Here is a 22,279-nt window from a genome sequence, read left to right on the forward strand (position 1 = left end):
ACATTATACATTACTCATCTTCGTTATTCTGTCTTTACAGATCATATGAACAACACAATGGAAAGACTAAAATCGGAACTCAAACAGACCCAGTATGAACAATTAAAACTATCGTCCTCTGTGTCATCTTTAGAGGTGTTCCGATTGAATTTTACCTACAGGCAGTGTGGTATGTATTCAAATTAAAGACAGTTTAAGGATGAAGTTTTTTTACGACAGAGTTTGAGTAGGGTTTCCGCATCATTTATGGCTTTATCTATAAATTCTCACTTCTCTATACTTAAAAAGCAAATTTTATTCCACCTTGGAATTTACAAATTTCTATTGATAACCCTACACTTTTTTTCAGTTTACTATAATTATACTAGAATTTACACATTAGTAATGTTTGTGGAATTTCGATGTAGTATTTCTTATTTATCCACAACTTTTTAATTTTTGAGTTCACTTGATGGAATACCAATAATTTAATTAAATATACTAAGAAATACTCGAATCAATATAAAGTGAAATGAAACAAAATAAATTGTCTATACTAATAGGATACAATTGTGTTTTAGGTCTGTCTTCAAAAGTAGCCTTCACCGCGGGTATAACGTCCTCTGACTCTTCATGGAGTGGAAGCACACTGGTTTTCCCCAAGATGATATTTAATACTGGTGGAGGTTACAACCCCACTACAGGGATGTTCACGGCCCCCTTAGACGGGCACTACGTCTTCTTCGTCAATGTACAGAGTTATGGTACATATGAAATTCGGATGGAAATAGTATTGAATGGAGAATCCAAGGTAAGAACAATAGCACACGACAGTAGTGGTAATGATTATTACGAGACAGGAGTTAACTTGGTTGTGTTAAGGCTAAATCAAGGAGACAAAGTGTGGGTCAAACGTTATTCTGGTACAGGATACTATTCCAACTCTGTACCTATCACAACCTTCTCTGGATTCCTTTTGTAAAAAAAATGATTACAGTAAGGAAAGTATGAGGATAATGGGCCTAATGGCATAGTTAGATACAAGCTGATAAAATCAGAAAAGTCGATTTTTTACGACGTAGATTCCTCGAACATATTCCGAGACATACAGTTAGTTTCAGTCGAGTTTTAAGATATAGATGTGTTTTAGAAAGGATCCAAAATAAATGAACTATTTAATGTTGCTTCCTTTTTAAAAATGAGAGCATTACCATTTTAATAATATAATAAGAGCATTATTTTTTGTCTTGTATTTTAAATTCTTTTTATATTTGTATTTTCATAGATGTTCTGATTTTTCAGTTTTATGATTTTTAAGTGCGTATTCAACTGCGATACATACATATGTATCAAGAACTTGGAATATATTGCATGTTTTCTGAACGTTTTGTTTTGTTATCAATCTTAACTTAAATGTATGCAATCCCGTTGTACGAGCGGTTGATGAAGGATCATGTCAACTATCTTTCTCACAAACAATGAGTAAGAATATGCAAGAAAAACTGTTTAGACATCTTGCGTCAAAATAAATTAATATTATGTTGAAAATTTCTTCGTATATACATGTTTTATTTATTTTGGTGTTCATCATGAAAATCACAATCAGCATAGTACCAATTTCAACTGCCTTGAAAAGATTGGCGGACATGAAAGCAACAAAAATGAATTACATTTTTATTACAATTATGAAGCAAAATTCTGTGATATTTCAGTACCAATAATTAATACTTTATTAGAAATATCCCAAAATCGTAAAAATTATTCGAATTTGAAATATAATAATTTGCATTAAATTGGCAAATTTTTATTTGAATGGAACGTTTTTGTATATCTAATTAAAGTATATTGTTCAATAATAATTTTAAGAGTCAATTCTTTATACTAAATGTTGAATTTTAACATGTATGAAGGATACAAGCAGAAAATCGCCGTACATATATTAAATATTAACATATTTAGTCTGGAGACTAAAAATTTCATATCAGATATAAAGTGCCTATATTGTCTTTTAATTTGTTATATAGTCATTGATGACAGCTGCAGCTGCCATCCTGAGAAATCGGACATCATAAAAGTATAAATTGTCTTTGTTCAGTACATGCTAGAATTAAATCAGACATGGATGTAAAGTTTGGCTCTAGGAGATTTATTTGGATTGTAGGTGTCCACCTTCTCTATCAATTTAACTTAGGTTTGTTACTTTATCATCCATTCTGTTCATTACAGTTTTATTGAATTAAACAATTGATTCTCAAATACTTTAGAATCCTTGCGTACGCGTTTGTCAAGCATGCTTTTTGGCATACTTGAAAGTACATGTATGTACGGTGGAAGGGTTTTATTTCTAAATGACGTTGAACTAGTGAATATTATTGCAGAAGGGTGTTCATGAAAAGCAAGTTATTTTATTTACAATACATGGAAAATTCTGAGAACCTCAAGAGTCAACTGATATTATTAATTCTACAAGTGGTAATCCTACTTATACTCATACTTCCCTTTCTAAGGAAGAAATTCTTCAAAACTATGTCAGTTTTAAATCTTTTTAATATTCCACAGAGCCAAAATAAATTTAAACTACCCTTTATATATTGGATTCCAAAACTTTATAAAAAATCCTTACAAAGATACATTGCGCGTTCCAGTAAATGTTCAACCAAGTCTCTTTCGTTACTCTCACTAAGATATTGACAGTAGTGAAGGAAAAACTTCAAAAGTACTGTGCAACAATATATTCAAGAAGTTGTGTGAATCAGATGTGGATACTCAAAAATTCCAAAGAACTTTTGGACAATTTGAAATATCGCAAGATTTTACCAAAATCAACTGCTTAAAAATTCACGCCTTTTCAACTTTATACACAACCATTCCCCACGATAAATTGAAGTCCAGCCTTTTTTATATCATTGGCTGCTTTTTCAATAAAAAGGGAACTCGTAAATTTTTACCTGGTCATGGGTCATTTGCAAAATTATTTTGTTAAAACACATTCTGATTGCACACACAAGTACACTAAAGTTGACATCAAAGAGATGCTTGAGTTTCTGATTGACAATATCTATGTGGTTTTTGGAGACCAGGTCTTTCAACAATCTATTGGAATTCCCATGGGTACCAATTGCGCTCCGTTATTAGCAGATCTAGTTTTATATTCATATGAAGCAGAATCTATGCAAAATCTTTAACGTGAAAAGAAGAAAACACTTTCAGCGGCCTTCATTTGAACATTTAGATATATCGACGAAGTATTGTCAATTAACAATGGTAATTTTCATTCCTACGTCGATACGATATATCCTGGTGAGCTTGAGATACAGTACAGGCAACGCGGATCCCGTATTTCCCGTGCCCCGTCGCGGTATAATCACAACGCGGTATTTGGCCAGGTGAGACAGGTAAACTGCGTTCCCTCCGCGGGAAATTCATCACCTACCTGTCCCCGCCGCGGTTAAATCAGCGCTCAATTACTAACAACTAGTATCGTAAACAAACGGGAGTTATCTCCCCGAATTCTAATTTGCAACTTTTCCCTGTAACAAAAAAAAAAAAAAGAAGAAGAAGAAGGACACAGTGTGTTTATTCATAAAAATATTTTCATTTATTTTGCTATGAATAGAATTTAAACTAAGAAAAAATAGGTTTATTTTTGTTTCTAAAATTACATATCAATCTTTTAAATTTAATAGAAAATTTTATTAAATGGTTATGTCATTGCAATTTGTTAATTATTTTGTGTTATTAAGAGTCCATCAAGAAACAAAATTAAATAGTAGAAATTTTAATTAGTTTTTTTTAAATCTTCATATTATATGCGAACTGTAATGAATGCTGAACTCAGACTGTTTGAGTTTCGATAAATGATTTTCGGCATTCATTACTGTAAAAGATACCACAGAGTCTGACACATCTGTTTCATACTTGGATATTCTACTTGAAGAAGCCCTTAATGGTAATCTAACAACCAAGCTCTATGATAAACGTGATGATTTTAACTTTTCTATCGCCAACTTCCCTTACTTATGCAGCAATATATCTTCATCACCTGCATACGGAGTATATATATATTTCAGTTGATTCGATACGCAAGAGCATTCTCTACGTATGAACAACTTCGAAAACGTGGTAAATTATTGACAAGCAAGTTAATGAAACAAGAACATCAGCAGTCTCGTTTAGAGTCATCGTTTCGTAAGTTCTGTGGTCGATACAATAGGTCAGCAAATACATTTTATCATTCAGTCAAATGCTGGCTGACGTTTTTCATACTAATTGTTAGTCCATTATTTATACACTGAATTGAGACGGATTTTTCCGTTATTTCCCGATCATGGCAAGGAGCACACGGCGGGTGTGACCGGTCAGCAGGAGATGCTCATTCCTCCATGGTACCTGATCCCACCTCTGATGTTTCGGAGGTTCGTGTTTGCTCTGCTCCTATTTTGTATTGTTTTACGGAATTTGAGATTGAATACTGTTCGTTATCTCTATATTCTTCTTTCAGAAGAAGTTGTTCGAGACGGATTACTAGTATATAATTCAGTAAATGGTGTCTGGTAAAAGTATATCATACGCTGTAAACCTCAAAGATGAAAATTTATTTTATCTACCTTATGAAGTGAAAATGGTTGTGTTCAATCTTAATGGAGATGATCCTTACAGCACGAAAACCGTCGTCTATTCCTCAGAGGGAAGTAAGTCATGCATGTTTACTTTACTAATACGATCGATGTCGTGTGTTATTTTAGTTGACATTGCCATCTTGTCGCTCCCGAACATAGTATTTGAGGACTTTTTGCATTGTGAAAAAAAATTACGAACAGTAATCAACCTAATAAATTGAGTAAACAAAACGAATCGTGAACATGGCAAAAACAATTTCCCTCTGGAAAAGCAGGTGTGGGATCAGGTGCCAAGGAAGAGTAAATATCCCGTGTTGACCGGTAATTATTGAAGTCAATTTTAGAATATTGCTGCATTGTGACCTGTTTTAATTAATGAAAACTGGGTATTGATTTTGTTAATTATCCTTTTTAAGCTTGCATCTCAGATTTTGAAAATTGTAGTGAACGGTAGTTTTCCTTATTTAAAAAACCCCAGACTGATCAACGCCAAATAAATGTTGGTTTTTGAATGAACATAAAATATTGGTGGATTCTTCACTGTATGCAATAAACTGTAATATAGCGTATTTTCATCTGTCCCTCTGGATGAAGAATGAAAGTGTTTATAAATTATGTGTTCTACGGAGGTACTTTAAAGTTAAGAGACCTTATTTACTCCATCGAAAAAGACTTAAAACAGAAGTTAACAGTTGACATATTCACCTCCTACTTGTGCATTTTTGCATCTCATATATAAAATTTTTGTCGTTTGAATTATTTGTTCCGGAAAGCTGCAAAACACTGATGTACTTGTCAACACTTCATCAAAATGATGTGCCCAAGGATGACAAGTAAAAATTGGGATCACCCATGGGTTTCCGACGATTTATAAAAGTAACTCTTCTGAAAATGCTTACATAACAACTGACAAGACTAATTTTTTAAGCATTCAATGTGTCTATGTACACACATTTTGCTTCTAGACCATGTTTTTGATCTTTTTGTGCTGAAAATGGTAGAGGGAGCTACTGCTAGCTGAATTACGAAGGGTGATCAAAAAGTTTGCGAACTAATTGAATAACTTCCATGAAAGAAACAATACTTGGTTTCAGTGTTGATCATATTTTAAATTAGTCCTCTCCAATTTTAATGCACAACAACCACCGTTCTGCTCAAGCGCGAATAACGTGATATAGCGGTCACGTGACCCCTTCATTAGCGTCCTGTCACAAAATCCGAAAGATTTTTCTGAGTTTTATATTTCTTTCCATGTAAGTTAATTTTTATAGCAAGAACATTTCATTTGTCAGAAATTGTCAAATCTCCGCGACAGAATGGGTGGATAAGAATATCCTTTCCAAAAATAAGCATGGCGACCATCAAACCCCAAATCTTCTGTCTCGGGGGGAGACGTTTTTTCAAGGGGGATAAAGAATGGGTGCCCACTTTTTATCATATCGAGTATGTTCAAAATCTAAAGTTAACGATATCTTAGGTATTCAATAATCATATTATTGTTCAAATATTAAACTATCTTCCAAAGTGTAAATTGGAGGTCTTTGATAGCAAATTGCTTAATTAAAAACACATCTCTTTTCAAACTTGCTTTCACCGGGCAACATAACAAGTATCATTTTCAAACATCTGCCTTCCTTCACAAAAACGATCAATCCAGTCATTGATTGACTTTATAGGAAATCATTTGTCTTAATAAACTATGTACAAATTATTATATGCTACTGCAAAGTGATTTCTAAGATACACCATAAATTGTAGAGTCGTTTGTCGAACGAGTACGATTGGGGCAACCATTTTTGGTCACAAGTGACCTACATAGTGACGTCATTTTCCCATTATGACGTCACAAACAAGGAGCAAAACTTTATTCAGCATATGCTATTTATAGAAGTTGTGTATGGCTTTGCGTGTACCAAATTATGTTCCCCAAACGAAGTTGGGGAACATATTGTTTTTACTCTGTTTCTTATTATTATGTTCCCCAAACGAAGTTGGGGAACATATTGTTTTTACTCTGTTTCTTATTATTATTATTATTATTATTATTTTTCTTCTTCTTCTTCCTGGGTACTTTTTTGTCCGGGAATGATCTTGTAAACTGTTCGTCCGAGATAGGTAAAACCTTTTTAGGGTAAGTTGACATGTTATGCAGATTTGCGGAATCAAGGTCATTTTGCGCGCACGTGCTTGCAAGAGCGCGCACGTGCAACACTTGAAATAACCAATATAATAGATATAGTCGGAACTTTTCTATTTTTTGATAAAATGCTTTGAAACTCATAATGTAAGGATACATTAGTAGTATAGACAAGATGGCATGGTCAAAATAGCAAGATCTCACGCGCATGCACGTGCGCTTTGCTCTGATTGGCTGAAACTAAAGTCTCAATATCTTTCTTGTTTCTTGTCATAATCTTTTGAAATTTTGAACATGGTCCTACATTTTGAAGATCTACAGCATGGTATATTAAAATTTTAATAAAAGCATGCGCATGCGCGCGTGCTGTAATCTGATTGGCTAAAACTTTAAATGGCTATATCTCGTTTGTTTTTTGACGAAATGCTTTGAAATTTAAAACATAGTCATGCATTACGATATCCTAACATATGATATAGAAAATATTCATGAAATCACGCGCATGCACGTGTGCTGCAATCTGATTGGCTGAAACTTCAAATGGCTATAACTCTCTTGTTTTTCAACCAAACAGGATGGGATTTAGAACTTGGATAAATATAAGGGACTCCTACAAGAAGGTGTAGTCATTATGCACGTGCTTGCACGTGCGTGCACGTGAAATGAGTAAAATAAAAAATACACTCGAATGAGTGCATTTTTTAATACTTTTGGATTAAATGCTTTGATATTATTAAAATTTTAGATAGTGTAGACAAGATAATATGGTCGTTACGCACATGAACACGCGTGCAATGCCTATTTTTTAATATATTTTGTATTTTTTTTTTGGAAGATCTTGATTAAGTCTAAATTCCATAAAGTATTTCTTATTTAATAGAGATAACAGGGAATATGGCACCAAAAGGGAGTTGGGGGGCGTTTGGGGAACATCTGTAACGGTCCCCGTTACAATTAGCACTAGTTATTAAGTCTTCCGTTCACAACGGAAGACTTATAGTGTTTGTATTGTTTCTTTTTATTATTATTATTATTATTATTATTCCTCCCAAATTTTGTGAGCGCGATTACTCAGAGATGGCTGGATAGATTTTCACAATTTTTCTCATGTAAGTAGGTTGATATATGAAGTTTGTATAAAATTCCGTTTTTTGAAAAATTCACTTCCGGTCCGAAGTTATGGCCGATTTTCGAATTTTAAAATGGACTTTTGTCCGGCAGTTTTCTCGGAAACGGTTTGAGGTAAAGATATGAAATTTACAGGAGTATTAGATCATGATATTTTATTTGTTTTGAAGTTATTTTCGTGTCTTTCCAGTACTTCCTGTCCGAATCGGAAGTGAATTTGTTTTTTGTCAATTTTTGATTTTTTTGTTTTTAGATATTTTTTCAAGATATTCTTAAGTAAAACAGACATTTTTCTACAAATACTAAATATATAATTTGTTTTTAAATCAGCTTCTGCATTTTGTATATTTTCGGTACCGAAATTTTCTCTATTTACGTAGTATGTATACGGTGGGCAAAGAAAGATAACTCTGACCTGTGAATGAGAATAAAACTTTTGAGATAAAGGCGGAAATAGTATTGATGACGTTAGAGACATATATACGCTCTCCAGATCAACATATTTACACATTCAATATTCTCTCTTTTGCATATTACTTAATTCACTATATGCATATTAGTTTAAATTTGGCTGTGTATTGTTAGTCTGTATATTGAAAGTTTTTGATTTACAAATTTATATCTTAAAAAATATCCGTTCTGTGTCAAATAAGCACTTTGAAGAAAATAATATTGTACGCAGTATACATTACAGCGATGTATATACAAATTATTCTACAAAAATACTAAACATATTATTTATTCAATCGGATTCTGCATTTTGGAGATTTAAGGTTCCGTCAATAATTAAATTCATTTTCTCTATTTACGTAGTGACAATGAGCAAAGATAGATAACTCTGACTTGTAATTGGGAATAGAACTTTCGAGATAAAGGCGGAGGTAGTATCCATGACGTCGCAGACGTCTATATCCACACTTTTCACATAAAAAAAAATATTTAGACTTTGAGTTTCCATATCCACTTCTGCATGAAAGATTACGTTGGTTACTGCTTTCAGTATATGCATAGTTTAAAGTTGTCAGCGTAGTGTAAATCTGTAATGTCTGTTATGATTATATTTAAAAAAATATTCTTAATTCATTCTCTAATATTTGAATGCGAAATTATCCCGGAATCCGAGTTTTATTTTCGATTCTAAAATATTATATGTACTCAAAAGGGAACTGAGAGATAGAAGAGTAATGTAATACCGTTGTAAAGCCTTTAGAAATAAATAGATATCTGCAACTTAAAAGAAAGAAAATCAATCTATATATTGGATTTGGTTTTAACACGTATATTTCATTGATTAAAAGTCTTATATTGTTATTTATTATACATGATCTATACTTTTATATACCCGAGAAGTTATTAAAGATGAGAAAAAGCGATTCTTGGATTTTTGTGAAATACTAGTACTCAAAGGGTTAACATTATGTGAAAGTTACGCGTTTCTGTGTGAAATAATGCTACGCTAAAAACATGATACAAAAACATCTGCAAAGGTCTGTTGATATGTTAGATAAAGTATACGAATGAACACAATTTTATGCAATGCTATATTATACACCTATTTACTGGCTATGAGGACAATAGCAAGTTTATCGTTCCCCAAGACAGCAAACTATTTCCCGAGGCGCAGCCGAGGGAAATAGTTTGCTGTCGAGGGGGACGATAAACTTGCTATTGTCCGAATAGTCAGTAAATAGGTGTTTTATTATACCGATGCTGACTTAACTTTTGTTAACTTTTGGGAGTCCAGGGTACACACAATTATGATATTCCATATTATACCGATGCTGACTTAACTTTTGTTACGTCATAATATATACGCGTCACAATCCGTATAAAACCAGACGTTTTCCGAGATGAAAAGCGAGGGAAACAGAATGCTGCCGGTGAATAGTTTGATGACTATTTCACCATGGGCAGATAGCACAAAAACTATTTCACAGTAGGGGCTGTTTGAAAAAGATAGCATGTTTATTCGCCATGTTTTTATATTGAACAAATTCACAGAGGTATAATAAAATTATATATGTACATGCAACCTTAAGTATTTTCCTTTTAATTCATAAAACATAAAATTACCGAGTATGTAATTCTTTTGAAGCCCCCCCTTCTTGATTTTATTCGGAGACATTATTGCAACTATAGGCCTTTGAATTATAAATTCGTTATACAATTAGATCTGGAACATTTGGTTATAATTACCATCAACATGTATACAGAATTCATATTCTATAATAGTAGATTTTTCATTACGCAAGATACTGAAATTTACATGTCTGAGAGAAAGAGAGAGAGAGATTCCCCTTTAATCCTGATTATCCTATCCATTTACATAGACAAAAAATCAGTTCTATATCAGTTGTACACATTCTTTATTAAATATTTTCTGATTTCATAGTCCGTCGTAGTCACTCTCTGTATATTTTTTCTGCTTAAGAAGTGCACATGTATTGACCTGTCAATCAAAATCACCGGACGCTGTATGCATTGCAATCAAGTTGTTCGAAATGAATTTTATTAAGTATGATCTTTAAGAAAATCTGATGCAACAAATTTGAGAAATGGAAAATAAAATAAAAACATGGCTAGAGCATCATATATCTGTACTTGTTCAGTTGTGGGACGTGGAGACCGGTCCGTCAGATGAGATCGTTTAAATCGAGGTCCCGTGTGTCAGACGGTACTGACTCAAAAAGATTCCTCACTGCTCAATGGCGATTAGAGCCAAATTATAGGACAACATTTTGCAGTCTCCACCGGCGAGAGGAGGCTTCTCCATGTGAAAAATTCTCGAGAGGGACATTAAACAACATATAATCAATTAATCGCTGAATAATTCCTGTAGTTGAATTCGAATAATCTTTCTGCTGACAAATCTCGATAGTATTACTGTAAAAATCAACGACTTTACGTTTAATGTGGTACTAACTTAGTTCATGACATTTTTATAACACCATCACAATTGTGCCAGAACATAAACACAGTGAAGTTTATGAGAGTACGGTGTTCGTTCGTCCGTTGGTTTGTCTATGATACACGTGTAGCTCTTATGAGTGCCAAAATGCATAAGAACAAGATTGGTCATGAAAATCAAAGTACCTTAAGTACTGAAAGACCTTTTTGCAGTTTTTTTTTCTTTCAGAGTACATATGATATCTATGTTTTTTGCAGAGAAAAAAGCAAATTCTTACAGATTTAGAAGAACGGAAGACTTATTTGTTGCCATGGCAACAAGATTCTAGTTATTATTATTATTCTTTTTTCTTCTTATTTCTTCTCCGGTACTTTTTTGTCCGCGAGTGTTCTCAGAAACTGTTCACCCAACTAAGCTAAAACCTTTTTAGGGTTAATAGGTGTGTAGTGTAGGTGTGCGGAACGAAGGTCATTTTGCGCGCATACGCATGCACGTGCGGGCGCGTGATATGAGTGAAATGACCGATATACTTAATATAGCTATAACTTTTACATTTTTAATGAAATGATTTGAAACTCATTATATAAAGATATAATAATAGTGTAGATAATATGACACTGTCAAATTAGCAAGAACTCACGCGCATGCACGTGCGCTTCGCTCTGATTCGCTGAAACAAAAATCTCAATATCTTTTCTGTTTTTTGACGGAATGGTATGAAATTTTAAATATAGGCATACTTTAGGATGTTCTACAATATAATATATAACAATTGTCTTGAAAACACGTGCATGCACGTGCGCTGCAATCTGATTGGCTTAAACTTTAAATGGCTATACCTCCCTTGTTTTTCAACCAAACAGGATGGGATTTAGAAAATAGACAGATATAATAGACTTCTACAAGAAGGTATGGTCATCATGCACATACATGAACGTACGTGCACGTGCGCTTCGTTCTGATTCGCTGAAACAAAAATCTCAATATCTTTCCTGTTTTTTGACGAAATGCTATGAAATCTAAAATATATACATACTTTAGTATGTACTACAATATGATATATAACACTTGTCACGAAATCACGCGCATGCACGTGCGCTGCTATCTGATTGGCTAAAACTGTAAATGGCTATAACTCCCTTGTTTTTCAACCAAACAGGTTGGGATTTAGAACATAGACAGACATAATAAACTTCTACAGGAAGGTATAGTCCACATGCACGTGAAATGAATATATTTTGTATTCTTCGGGGAAAAAGTGTCTCTTATTTAATAGCGCTTACAGGTAATATGGCACCAAAAGGGTGTAGGGGAGCGTTTGGGGAACATCTGTAACGGTCCCCGTTACAATTAGCCCTAGTTATTATTATTATTATTATTTTTCTTCTTCTTCTTCCTGGAACTTTTTTGTCCGGGAATGATCTTGTAAACTGTTCGTCCGATGTAGGTAAAACCTTTTTAGGGTTAGTAGACATGTTATGTAGATTTGCGGAATCAAGGTCATTTTGCGCGCACGTGCTTGCAAGAGCGTGCACGTGCAACACGTGAAATGACCAATATAATAGATATAGCCACAACTTTTCTTTTTTTATATGAAATGCTTTGAAACTCATAATGTGAGGATGTATTAGTAGTATAGACATGACGACATGGTGAAAATAGCAAGATCTCACGCGCATGCACGTGCACTTCGCTCTGATTGGCTGCAACGAAAGTCTCAATATCTTTCTTGTTTTTTGACGAAATCCTTTGAAATTTTGAACTTAGCCATGCATTAAGATATCCTACAACTTGAAATAAAGCAATTATCATGAAAACACGTGCACGCACGTGCGCTGCAATCTGATTGGCTGAAACTTTAAACAGCTATAACTCCCTTGGTTTTCAACCAAACAGGATGGGATTTGGAATATAGATAGATATAATATACTTCTACAAGTAGGTATGGTCACCATGCACATGCATACACGTGCGTGTACATGTGCTGCAATCTGATTGGCTGAAACTTTAAATAGCTATAACTCCCTTAGTTTTCACCCAAACGGGGTGGAATTTAGAACATAGACAGATGTAATGGACTTCTACAAGAAGGTATGGTCACCATGCTCATGTATGCACGTGCGTGCACGTGAAATGAGTAAAATCAAACATACACTTGAATAAGCGTATTTTTTAAATAATTTTGGATTAAATACTTTAATATTCAGTGTATTAAAAATATAGATTGTGTAGACAAGATGATATGGTCATGACGCAAATGCATTCACGTGTGCACGCGTGCAAAGCTAAAGTTTAAATGATTTTTGTACACTTCTTTGTAAATGTTGTTAAAATCTCAGATGCATAGAGTTTGTCTTATTTAATGAAGCTTACAGGGAATATGGCACCAAAAGGGAGTTGGGGAGCGTTTGGGGAACATCTGTAACGGTCCCCGTTACAATTAGCACTAGTTTTTTTCTAATTTGAATTGTGATTTTGTAGATATAGAGATAGTTCGCGAACATTTTGATCACCCCTCGTATGAGCAGTAACTTGTATATGTATATAACATATAGTTAATGTGCATCACATCGTCTCATTATCAAAGAATTAATTTTCAGCGTTCCGGTATATCAACATTTTCAGCTTATCTTGCTATCCATAGTTCCAAATCGTCAAGGAATGGAAAACCTGAAGTTGGACCATATCGTCCTAAAGTTTCTCTAGATACACGGAACCAAGTTAAGGCTCATAAAACAACGATGGGCCTGGATTTCAGATGAGAAAATAATTGACAAAGCAAGTGCAAAAAAAAAAAACACATTGAAACACTTTATTAAGAGAGGAATGCATATAAAGTAAATCGAAGGTTCTACAACGCTTGGATCTACAACTATCTGGTTTATCTGTGCGAGTTTTTCTCAATCAGAGAACTTAAATTTGTATATCATTTTTCTGTAGGTGATACCATCATATTTTAACAGAAATTTGTGTTAAGAGAATACAGCTATCTTAAATTCAAGACATACGTTGTGTAACCTACCGTCTTTTAATGTATGGTTCCAGTATTCGCCAGATATTATCAATGAGAACCGTTTGTAAACAGTTAACATTGCTGTAATGTTTTTGTCATTTAGGATAAGAGTTCTCTTGAGAAGGTGTCAATGCTTTCTTATTTACCTTCTTTTAAAAGAAGACTTCGTGAAATAATCATGTAAACATTTCAAATCGATAGAAATTTGGGGATTTTGCTAAGATTACAGTGTCGAAAAAGAATACTGGAATCTTTCTTTCTATACTCCTTCTGAAAAGGTCTTTGTAGAAATGCGAAAAAAGAAAAAAATGATTGGAGACTCAAGGGCTGCAATTTTAGAACCTGTTGAAAAACAGGTTCATGTATCATCATAAGATGCACAAATTTGGTTTTAGACACAGGGTATATTATAACTAGAGTGTTCCAAGGAACACATGAGTCGCCTGGTTTTAGCTTCATTAAAAATTACTAAATCTAAGAGTGGTCAGTTATTTATTTGCTACTAGCATTTATTTCATCCAAAAAAGGGATAGCATGACTGCGAATCCGATAGAATCTGACAATCGGATAGAAATACAAATACCCAACCCCTCAAAGCTAAAATGGATATTTATAAAATTTAAATTATTAGCGAGGACAATGAGCGGCGCAAAGTATTGGAAGCTCTAACAACAACTCCTGGGCGAAGAAAGAATTTAAAGTAACACAGTGATTCAGACGACATTTTCCGCACAAATTTATGGTCCTACAACGCATCGCTTGTTTAAGCTTCGTTCTCGCGAGAATAACAACAAATGAACAAAATTTTAGTTAAGAAATGGGGGATAAGTTAAGTAAAAGCTAATTTGGTCACGTGATCAAGTCCTGTGAACCTTCGCGGCTAAGACCCTTTGATATGCAGCGAGTTTGATTTTAGAGAAAGAATTTTAAACTGACACTGGTGAGGATTTTTAATTGACACTGGTGAGCTAAAATGTTCGAGGGAGAAAATATTTTTAGATACCAATCACGTTTATAAAGTGAAGAGCGTGCAGTTTACCTCAGTTTCAAAAATGAAGCGTTTGTCATGTTTTTTGTTTGTTGTAATAAGCTTGATTGGGTCCCATGCTTTCTCAGTTCTAACAGACGGCAGTATAAAGAACTCAACAGACTTAGACTTCGGTACACTTGATACTAAACACGTCGACGTATTTCGACAGCTACTAAATCAAGAGACCCTGATCCGAATGACATTGGTGAAAAATGTCCACGCACTGATGAAAGACATGGTGTCCCTTCAACAAAGTCTTGTGACTTCAGAAAGCGAGATGTCTTCGCTGAAAGAAACAACCACCAGAGAAATATCCGATTTGAAGAAAGAGGTGCGATCGCTTAAGCTGGAAAACAATCGATTAAACAACAAAGTAGCCATATGTAATGAGAATATTGAGTCTTTAAAAGAAAATTTAACAGTCGTGGACGCCAGTCGTCGAGTGTTCGAAACACAGTTGCTAAAGGAAAAACAAATGTTTGAACAGAACACATCCGGTATCTTAGCAGACATTAAAACTGAAGTTCGGTATTTGTCCATTACGCTTCTGGACTTCCATAAACACAGTCTGGAAATCGACAAGAATATTCCGGAACTCATTGACAATAGATACAAGTTGATATCAGGGAGACTTAATGATTCTCTGGAGGCTTACAACACAGAACTTAGATCAGCCAACGATAGACTGAGTTTGGCTCTAACTGACCTACAGAAAAGTCAACAGACCATGACAGATTCCTTATCTGGTGGGTACAATATAAAAAAATGTAGGATGTCTTAGTAACTCGAAAGAAATGTTAGATACTAGTTATTAAATCGAAAAAATTCTGAAATTTATTACATGTACTTTTTTCTATAAAAATTTCATTTTTAGTACTTTATAACCTGGCTAGCCGAATGGTTTTCCCCTTATTTAACATTTGGACAAATGCTTGATATTTTATTGGAATTTCAAATGTTTGAGGAATGTTTCTTTTTAAAAATCAGTTACAGCAAATGTCAAAGAGTCTTCTTTTTCCCCCTTGGAATACTGGTATTACATCAAATGTAGTTTTTGTTTTACTATCATGAACAAAGCATTTTGGGAGTGTATGTTGCCTTAGCAATACTAGTACATGTACCCTACCGGCAAGCGTAACAAGCTGGTTCCCTTTAAAAATTGAAAATGAATTGCTTCCTTCATATATGTTGAAGCGGAACAAAATGCAAACTTGATCTTAAACTCATGATGGTAGAGTCAATTACAAAATCCAGCTCAATATATGAAAGAGTTGAGAAAAATAATTGCGGATAACCCCTTCTTCGCTAGCTATTAAGGGTTTCTAATACGCTACTTTCCTCATAAACCCTTGGCCCATGGTGTTAATAAAAGCTGTTTTTTCTCAAGTTGTGATTGGGGTGGATCAAATCGTTCGTGTGACAGACAGCCAAGTGAGACAGACTAAAAGATAGACTGACGGACAGACGGACAGACAGCCAGACTGACAGAAGGACGGACGGGTGCATAAGAAACCTAAAGACCCCTCTGTTTTCACCGGTATATAGAGGACTATTTAAACAACGATTACATTTTTATTAACTACATGTCAGAAGATTTAATATACAAAAACAGTGGGAAATAATTTTACCTTACTCATCCTCGTTATTCTGTCTTTACAGATCATATGAACAACACAATGGAAGGCCTAAAATCGGAACTCAAACAGACTCAGTATGAACAATTAAAACTCTCGTCTGCTGTGTCATCTTTAGAGGTGTTCCGATTGAATTTTACCAACAGACAGTGTGGTATGTATTTAAACAAGAGTAAGATGGTTTTTTAAACAATGTTTATAGTTTGAGTAGGGCTTCCGCAACATTTACGGTTTTATCTATAAATTCTCACTTTTCTATAATGAAAAATCATTTAAAAGTTAAGTTACTAAAGATCAGATTTTATTCCAACTTGGAGTTTACATTTTTTTTATTGATATCCCTACACCTTTTTTTTCAGTTAACTAAAAACTAGTATTCAAATACAATTGTGTTTGTGGAATTTCGATGTAATATTAATTGTTTGTTTTCCCCAACTCTTTTATTTTTGAGTTCACTCTGGAATATTATACCAATTAGTTAATTAAATATACTAAGAAATACTCGAATGAATTGAAAGTAAACTGAATTAAACAATTATAAATTGTCAATACTAATAGGGTACAATTATGTTTTAGGTTTGTCTACAAAAGTAGCCTTCACCGCGGGAATAACGTCTTTCGACTCTTCATGGAGAGGAAGTACACTGGTTTTCCCCAAGATAATATTTAATACAGGTGGAGGTTACAACCCCACTACAGGGATGTTCACGGCCCCCGTGGACGGGCACTACGTCTTTATCGTCAGTGTACAAAGTTATAATATAAAAGACATTCGAGTGGACATTGTATTGAATGGTGAATCCAAGGTCAGAACAATGGCGCACGACGTTGGTGATTATGATTATTACGAGACGGGAGTTAACTTGCTTGTGTTAAGGCTAAATCAAGGAGACAAAGTGTGGGTCAAACGTTATTCTGGTACAGGATACTATTCCAACTCTGTACCTATCACAACCTTCTCTGGATTCCTTTTGTGAAAAATGTTTATAAAAAGGAAAGGAAGGGGACAATGTGTTTAATGGTATATTTATCAGATGTTCACAGATTTATAACAATTCGAGTTTTTCGTAATAGATTCCCCGAAAATATTCCGAGACATACAGTTGGTTTTAGTCGAGTTTTATGATATGCAAATGATCCAAAATAAGTGAACTATTTAATGTTGATTCATATAAAAATGAGAGTATATTATGATTTATTTGTCTTGTATTTTAACTTTTTATATTTGTATAATCATGGGTCTCTTCACACTCTTCTGATGTTATCATATTTGTGAATTTAAGTGCACATTCAACTGCGAAAGCAAGAATTTGGAATAAATTCATATGTTCTCCGAACGTTTCGTTTCGTTATCAATCTTAACTTAAATGTATGCATCCCATTATACGAGATTGATGAAGGATCAATGTTATACGAGTTATCATCCTCGCACATAATGAGAAAGAATTCGCAAGAATGAATATTTAAACATCTTGCTAAAAAAAATTATATCACGTTCAAAAATTCTACCATGTACATGTATACATGTATTATGAACACCAGTAGTTTTTGCCATGGCGTTCATCATGATAATCACAAACAAGAGGTACTGTGAGCAATGGGCTCACTAAATGATACCCCTCGCCTCCCAAATGTGTATAAATGGCAGTGTCCATGATTTGCTATGGGAAACCCAAAATATGTGTCGGATCAAAAAGTAAAATACGAGGTGCACAATGGCAATATGTAATAAAGAGTCTGTGAAAGTTTCATCAAATTTCATTCAGTGGTATAAGAGGAGATGCGGATAAGAGATGGGTACCCCAAAGCGTAACAGACAGACGGACGGACGTACAGACGGACAGACGGAATTAACGATTACTATATACCCTCCCGCTTTTCAAGCGGGGGGTATAACAACGTACCCCTGTCCAACTACATTGAAAAGATTGGCTGACATAAAAGCAACAAAAATAATATTTCTTATTACAATTATGATTAATTGATTGATTGATTGTATATTGTTTAACATCCCTCTCGAGAATTTTTCACTCATATGGAGACGCCACCACTTGCCGGTGGAGAGCTGCAAATTTTGTCCTATACTCGGCACGCAGGGCCATTGATCAGGGAGGGATCTTTTTTGTGCCAGCACCTACTGCGACACAGGACCTCGGTTTATACGGTCTCGTCCAAAGGACCGGTCTCCACGTCCCACAGTGGGATTCGAACCCGCGACGTAAGGATAAACTCCTTACTTCTCGACTCTAGAGCAGACGCTCTAACCACTGCGCCACGCAAGCGACTGAAGTGAATCCATGGAAAAACTGAGAACTTGCAGTTTTGAAATACATTTGTAATATGAACTAAATTTAATTTGCAGGGCTAGGAAATGGTCATTTCCCCACAAAAAGTCAACTGATATCTTCCTTTTGAGAAAAAAAGTTGTTGGAGATGTATTACCAGTATATAATTTATAAAATGATGTCTGGTAATTGCATGGACCCTGAGGTCCACGCAGTAAATATATAAGCGAGGTTAAACAGGATGCCATGGGCAAACGACAGGCTACGCATGCGCGAGAATGCTAGAGAGTTCGCACCTTAGGCAGCTTGCCCGTAGAATAATTCGCCCTATTCGAATTAGAATTTGCCCTTCATTGGCAAATCACGCTTTCAAATCCACATACCGTATTTATATACATGTATTCATTGGCGGATCCGAATTTCTCTCTTATACATGTACTTTATACTTATGTATATTCTCTTATACAAACAGTGTATAAACATTGATTCTTTGGCACATGTACAAGCATTTTAAAAAGTAGGAATTAAGAACTGGTGTAACTTAACAACTTGAATGAAAACGTTATTCAACGACTAGTTCTAGCTTTTAAATGATAAAACAAGTTTTTACCGGCATTAGTTTTGTGTTTCAAGGCTCGCAAAATAATTCGATATTTCAGCAATCCAAATACCGTTTGATTTAGGTATGCAGCAACATATTGGGGGGGGGGGGGGGCTCCACAAAAAGAAAAACATCTGCGTAGTTGTGCTAAAGTACGAACCATCAGATTTATTTTCCCATGATAGATTTCCGTATAAATCTAGAACAGGTTTTAAGTCCCAGCCATTATGGGTTAAATGTACCAGAATAGCCCGATTTTTTAAACTGACAAAACTAAAGGCTAATCGGAGATAAGATTTAACAAATTCTCTGAGACTACAATCAGTCATAAGTAGGCAGATCATTGTAGAAAATGTGAACTTACCTACATGAATATTCACTACACCTAGAAATTTTCTTAAATTGAATTTCGGTTAGAAACACGCGCATATGGTCCACGTAATGCAGTCCTTTTTTAAAGGACAGCAACTTGTATATATATATATATATATATATATATATATATATATATATATATATATATATATATATATATATATATATATATATATATATATACGCAGAAAACCTCAAAGATGAAAAATCATTTATCTACCCTTTGATGTGAAATATCATACGCAGAAAACCTCAAAGATGAAAAATCATTTATCTACCCTTTGATGTGAAAGTGGGCATGTTCAATCTTAATGGAGATGAACCTAACAGCACGACAACCGTCGTCTATTCCTCAGATGGAAGTACATGTAAGTTCATGTTTACTAACTACTAAGATGCCGTGTGTTATTTTAGTTGACATCGCCATCTTGTCGCTCCGGAACATAATATTTGAGAACTTTTTGCATTGTGAAAATAAATGACGAACAGAGATCAACCGAATAAATTGAGTAAATAAAACGAATCGTGAACGAGGTAAAAACAATTTCCCTCTGGAAAAGCAGATGTGGGATCAGGTGCCAAGGAAGAGTAAGCATTTCCTGTTCACCGGTAATTATTGAAGTCAATTTTGGAATATTGCTGCATAGTGACCTGTTATACTTAATGAATATTTTGATTCGTTAATTATTCTTTTTAGACTTACATCCCAGATTTTGAGAATCGTTGTGCACAGTCGTTTTCTTATTAACATAGATCAATGTCAAATGAATGTTGGTTTTGAATGAACATAAGGTATTACTGTTAGTTGATTCTTTCCTTTTTACTTTAAATGAAATAAAGAACCTAAGATTTTGAAAACTGCACTGTATGTAATAAACTGAAATATATCGTATTTTCAGCTGTCTCTGGATGAAGTTTTTATAAATTATGTGGTTTATAGAGATACTTAAGAGTTAAGAGATCTTGTTGACTCAATCAAGCAGACTTTAAATGGAAGTTAACAGTAGACATTTTCACCTCCTACTTGCGCATTTTACATCTCATAGATAAATTTTTGGTCATTTGTATTATCTCCATGAAAGCTACAAAACACTGATGTACTTGTCAACACTTTTATATATAAAAAAAATCATCAATTTTACAGTCCCCTTCCTTCGTCCAACAAAAGTCATCGGCTGAGAAAAACGCTGCTGCATTATGGGTAACCTGGGATCCAATGTCAAATACTAGAGAGGCTATCAAAGGAGTATTTCAAGGTTTTGAGGTCCGTTGAATAAAATTTATCATGTTTCTCCTAATCAAAAGGATAACAAGCATTGCGCATTAAGTTAAATTCTATCATTTTGGGCACTCGCAATTTATAGATTCATTTTACGTCAATCTTTTTTTTTTTCATTTTACAAAAACGGATATTTCAGATTAATGTATCAGGTGCCAATGATCCTAACCGTAAGGGGATATGATTTTTAGTATGTGCTTTATATATTCTTATTCAGTCATGAAAAAGGAGGGTATTGTCAAAGTATATTGTAAAATGTTGTTTGTATTACTTCCAGCGCCATTACTGTATCCCGAGTTTGTAGACATCCTGTCAGATGAGCCTAACAGCGTGTATGTCAATTGGGAAAAAAAATATCAAATCAGCTAATGATACCATTGTTGGTAAACAAACCCACGGGGTGGAATAGCTAAAGGTTATGTCTATGCCGTCCATGTACTTGGTTTTAGCAAGGGAGGAAACGGTAAAATGAGTCTCACACAGTATTTTACTTTAGGCGAATTTCAATATTCAAATTCTAGTACATAAAAATAAAATTGAAGAAAGTTTTCTTGATTACCATTAACATCCATATTAACTGTAAGCACAATATTTTCTTATTTACCGGTATCAATATTAAAGTGTATATTTTTTAAAAACAGTTTTGTTCTATCTTTGTAGGTGGAAGAGTACATGTTGACTCGAGGATATCCGTAATAAAATTGGCGGAAACATCACTTAGCCCATCCGTGGTCTCCCTCTGCTTTCTTTGTTTTGTTCAATTAATTCTTTCATCATCTCACCTAAGACCCACGAAAAATCCAAAGGATATAGAAATCCATATTATTCTATTTTTATTTTCGCTTTATTTTACTCTTATTGCCTGACGTTACGGCGTCAGGCTGTATAAGGATTGATATTTGCAAGATCCGAAACTAATAGATCATATCTAGAGAGCTAGATTTTGGGCAAGCTGATTTACATAAGAATTATTTACCTGCATAGGACACAGACTACCAATTATTTTGCTATACATTCCTTTATACTATAAAAAATGATTAAAAAAATTACACCAGCTCAACTTAACTGAAACTTGGCACAGAGTAAGAAGAATTCAAGTCCAAAAATTTTTCAGACTCTCAGGAAAATTCATCGCATGCAGTTCCTGCTAAGGCATCGCAAATAACCCCTACCCTGCTTTTTTCACTTTCTCTTCGGGGAAAGGGTAAATATGGGCCTCTTTACACCCTTCCTACTACGCGCGCAAGTGCAAAATTTCACATATTAACAATTTTATATTTTTTTTCAAACC

General features: G+C 34.3%; 2 protein-coding genes across 2 annotated transcripts in view; both read left to right on the plus strand.

Moving 5' to 3' along the window:
- Positions 1-1,179, plus strand: part of LOC134233381 (uncharacterized) — a 21,017-nt gene extending 19,838 nt beyond the window's left edge. The window contains exon 3 of the mRNA XM_062715343.1: positions 561-1,179. Coding sequence (XP_062571327.1) covers positions 561-961 — 401 coding nt within the window. The 3' untranslated portion in view covers positions 962-1,179. The remainder of the gene's footprint in view (positions 1-560) is intronic.
- Positions 1,180-14,853: 13,674 nt separating this feature from the next.
- LOC134233383 (nuclease SbcCD subunit C-like) lies at positions 14,854-17,566 on the plus strand. Its single transcript, XM_062715345.1, has 3 exons — positions 14,854-15,560; positions 16,474-16,602; positions 17,025-17,566. Exons 1-3 carry the CDS (start codon positions 15,011-15,013, stop codon positions 17,423-17,425), a joined length of 1,080 nt encoding a protein of 359 aa, XP_062571329.1. The 5' UTR covers positions 14,854-15,010; the 3' UTR covers positions 17,426-17,566.
- The last annotated feature ends 4,713 nt before the right edge of the window (positions 17,567-22,279 follow it).

The sequence above is a fragment of the Saccostrea cucullata genome, unplaced genomic scaffold, assembly GCF_032062105.1.
Source record: "Saccostrea cucullata isolate Sc308-1 unplaced genomic scaffold, CSIRO_AGI_Scuc_v1 ctg4018, whole genome shotgun sequence".
NCBI lineage: Eukaryota > Metazoa > Mollusca > Bivalvia > Ostreida > Ostreidae > Saccostrea > Saccostrea cuccullata.

What these genes read in the sequence shown, in the direction of transcription:
- LOC134233383 (XM_062715345.1), top strand. Translation starts at nt 15,011, where the DNA reads ATGACATTGGTGAAAAATGTCCACGCACTGATGAAAGACATGGTGTCC. An exon ending in CATGACAGATTCCTTATCTG is followed by an intron (nt 15,561 to 16,473) that starts GTGGGTACAATA and finishes CTGTCTTTACAG; the next exon opens with ATCATATGAACAACACAATG. An exon ending in TTTTACCAACAGACAGTGTG is followed by an intron (nt 16,603 to 17,024) that starts GTATGTATTTAA and finishes ATTATGTTTTAG; the next exon opens with GTTTGTCTACAAAAGTAGCC.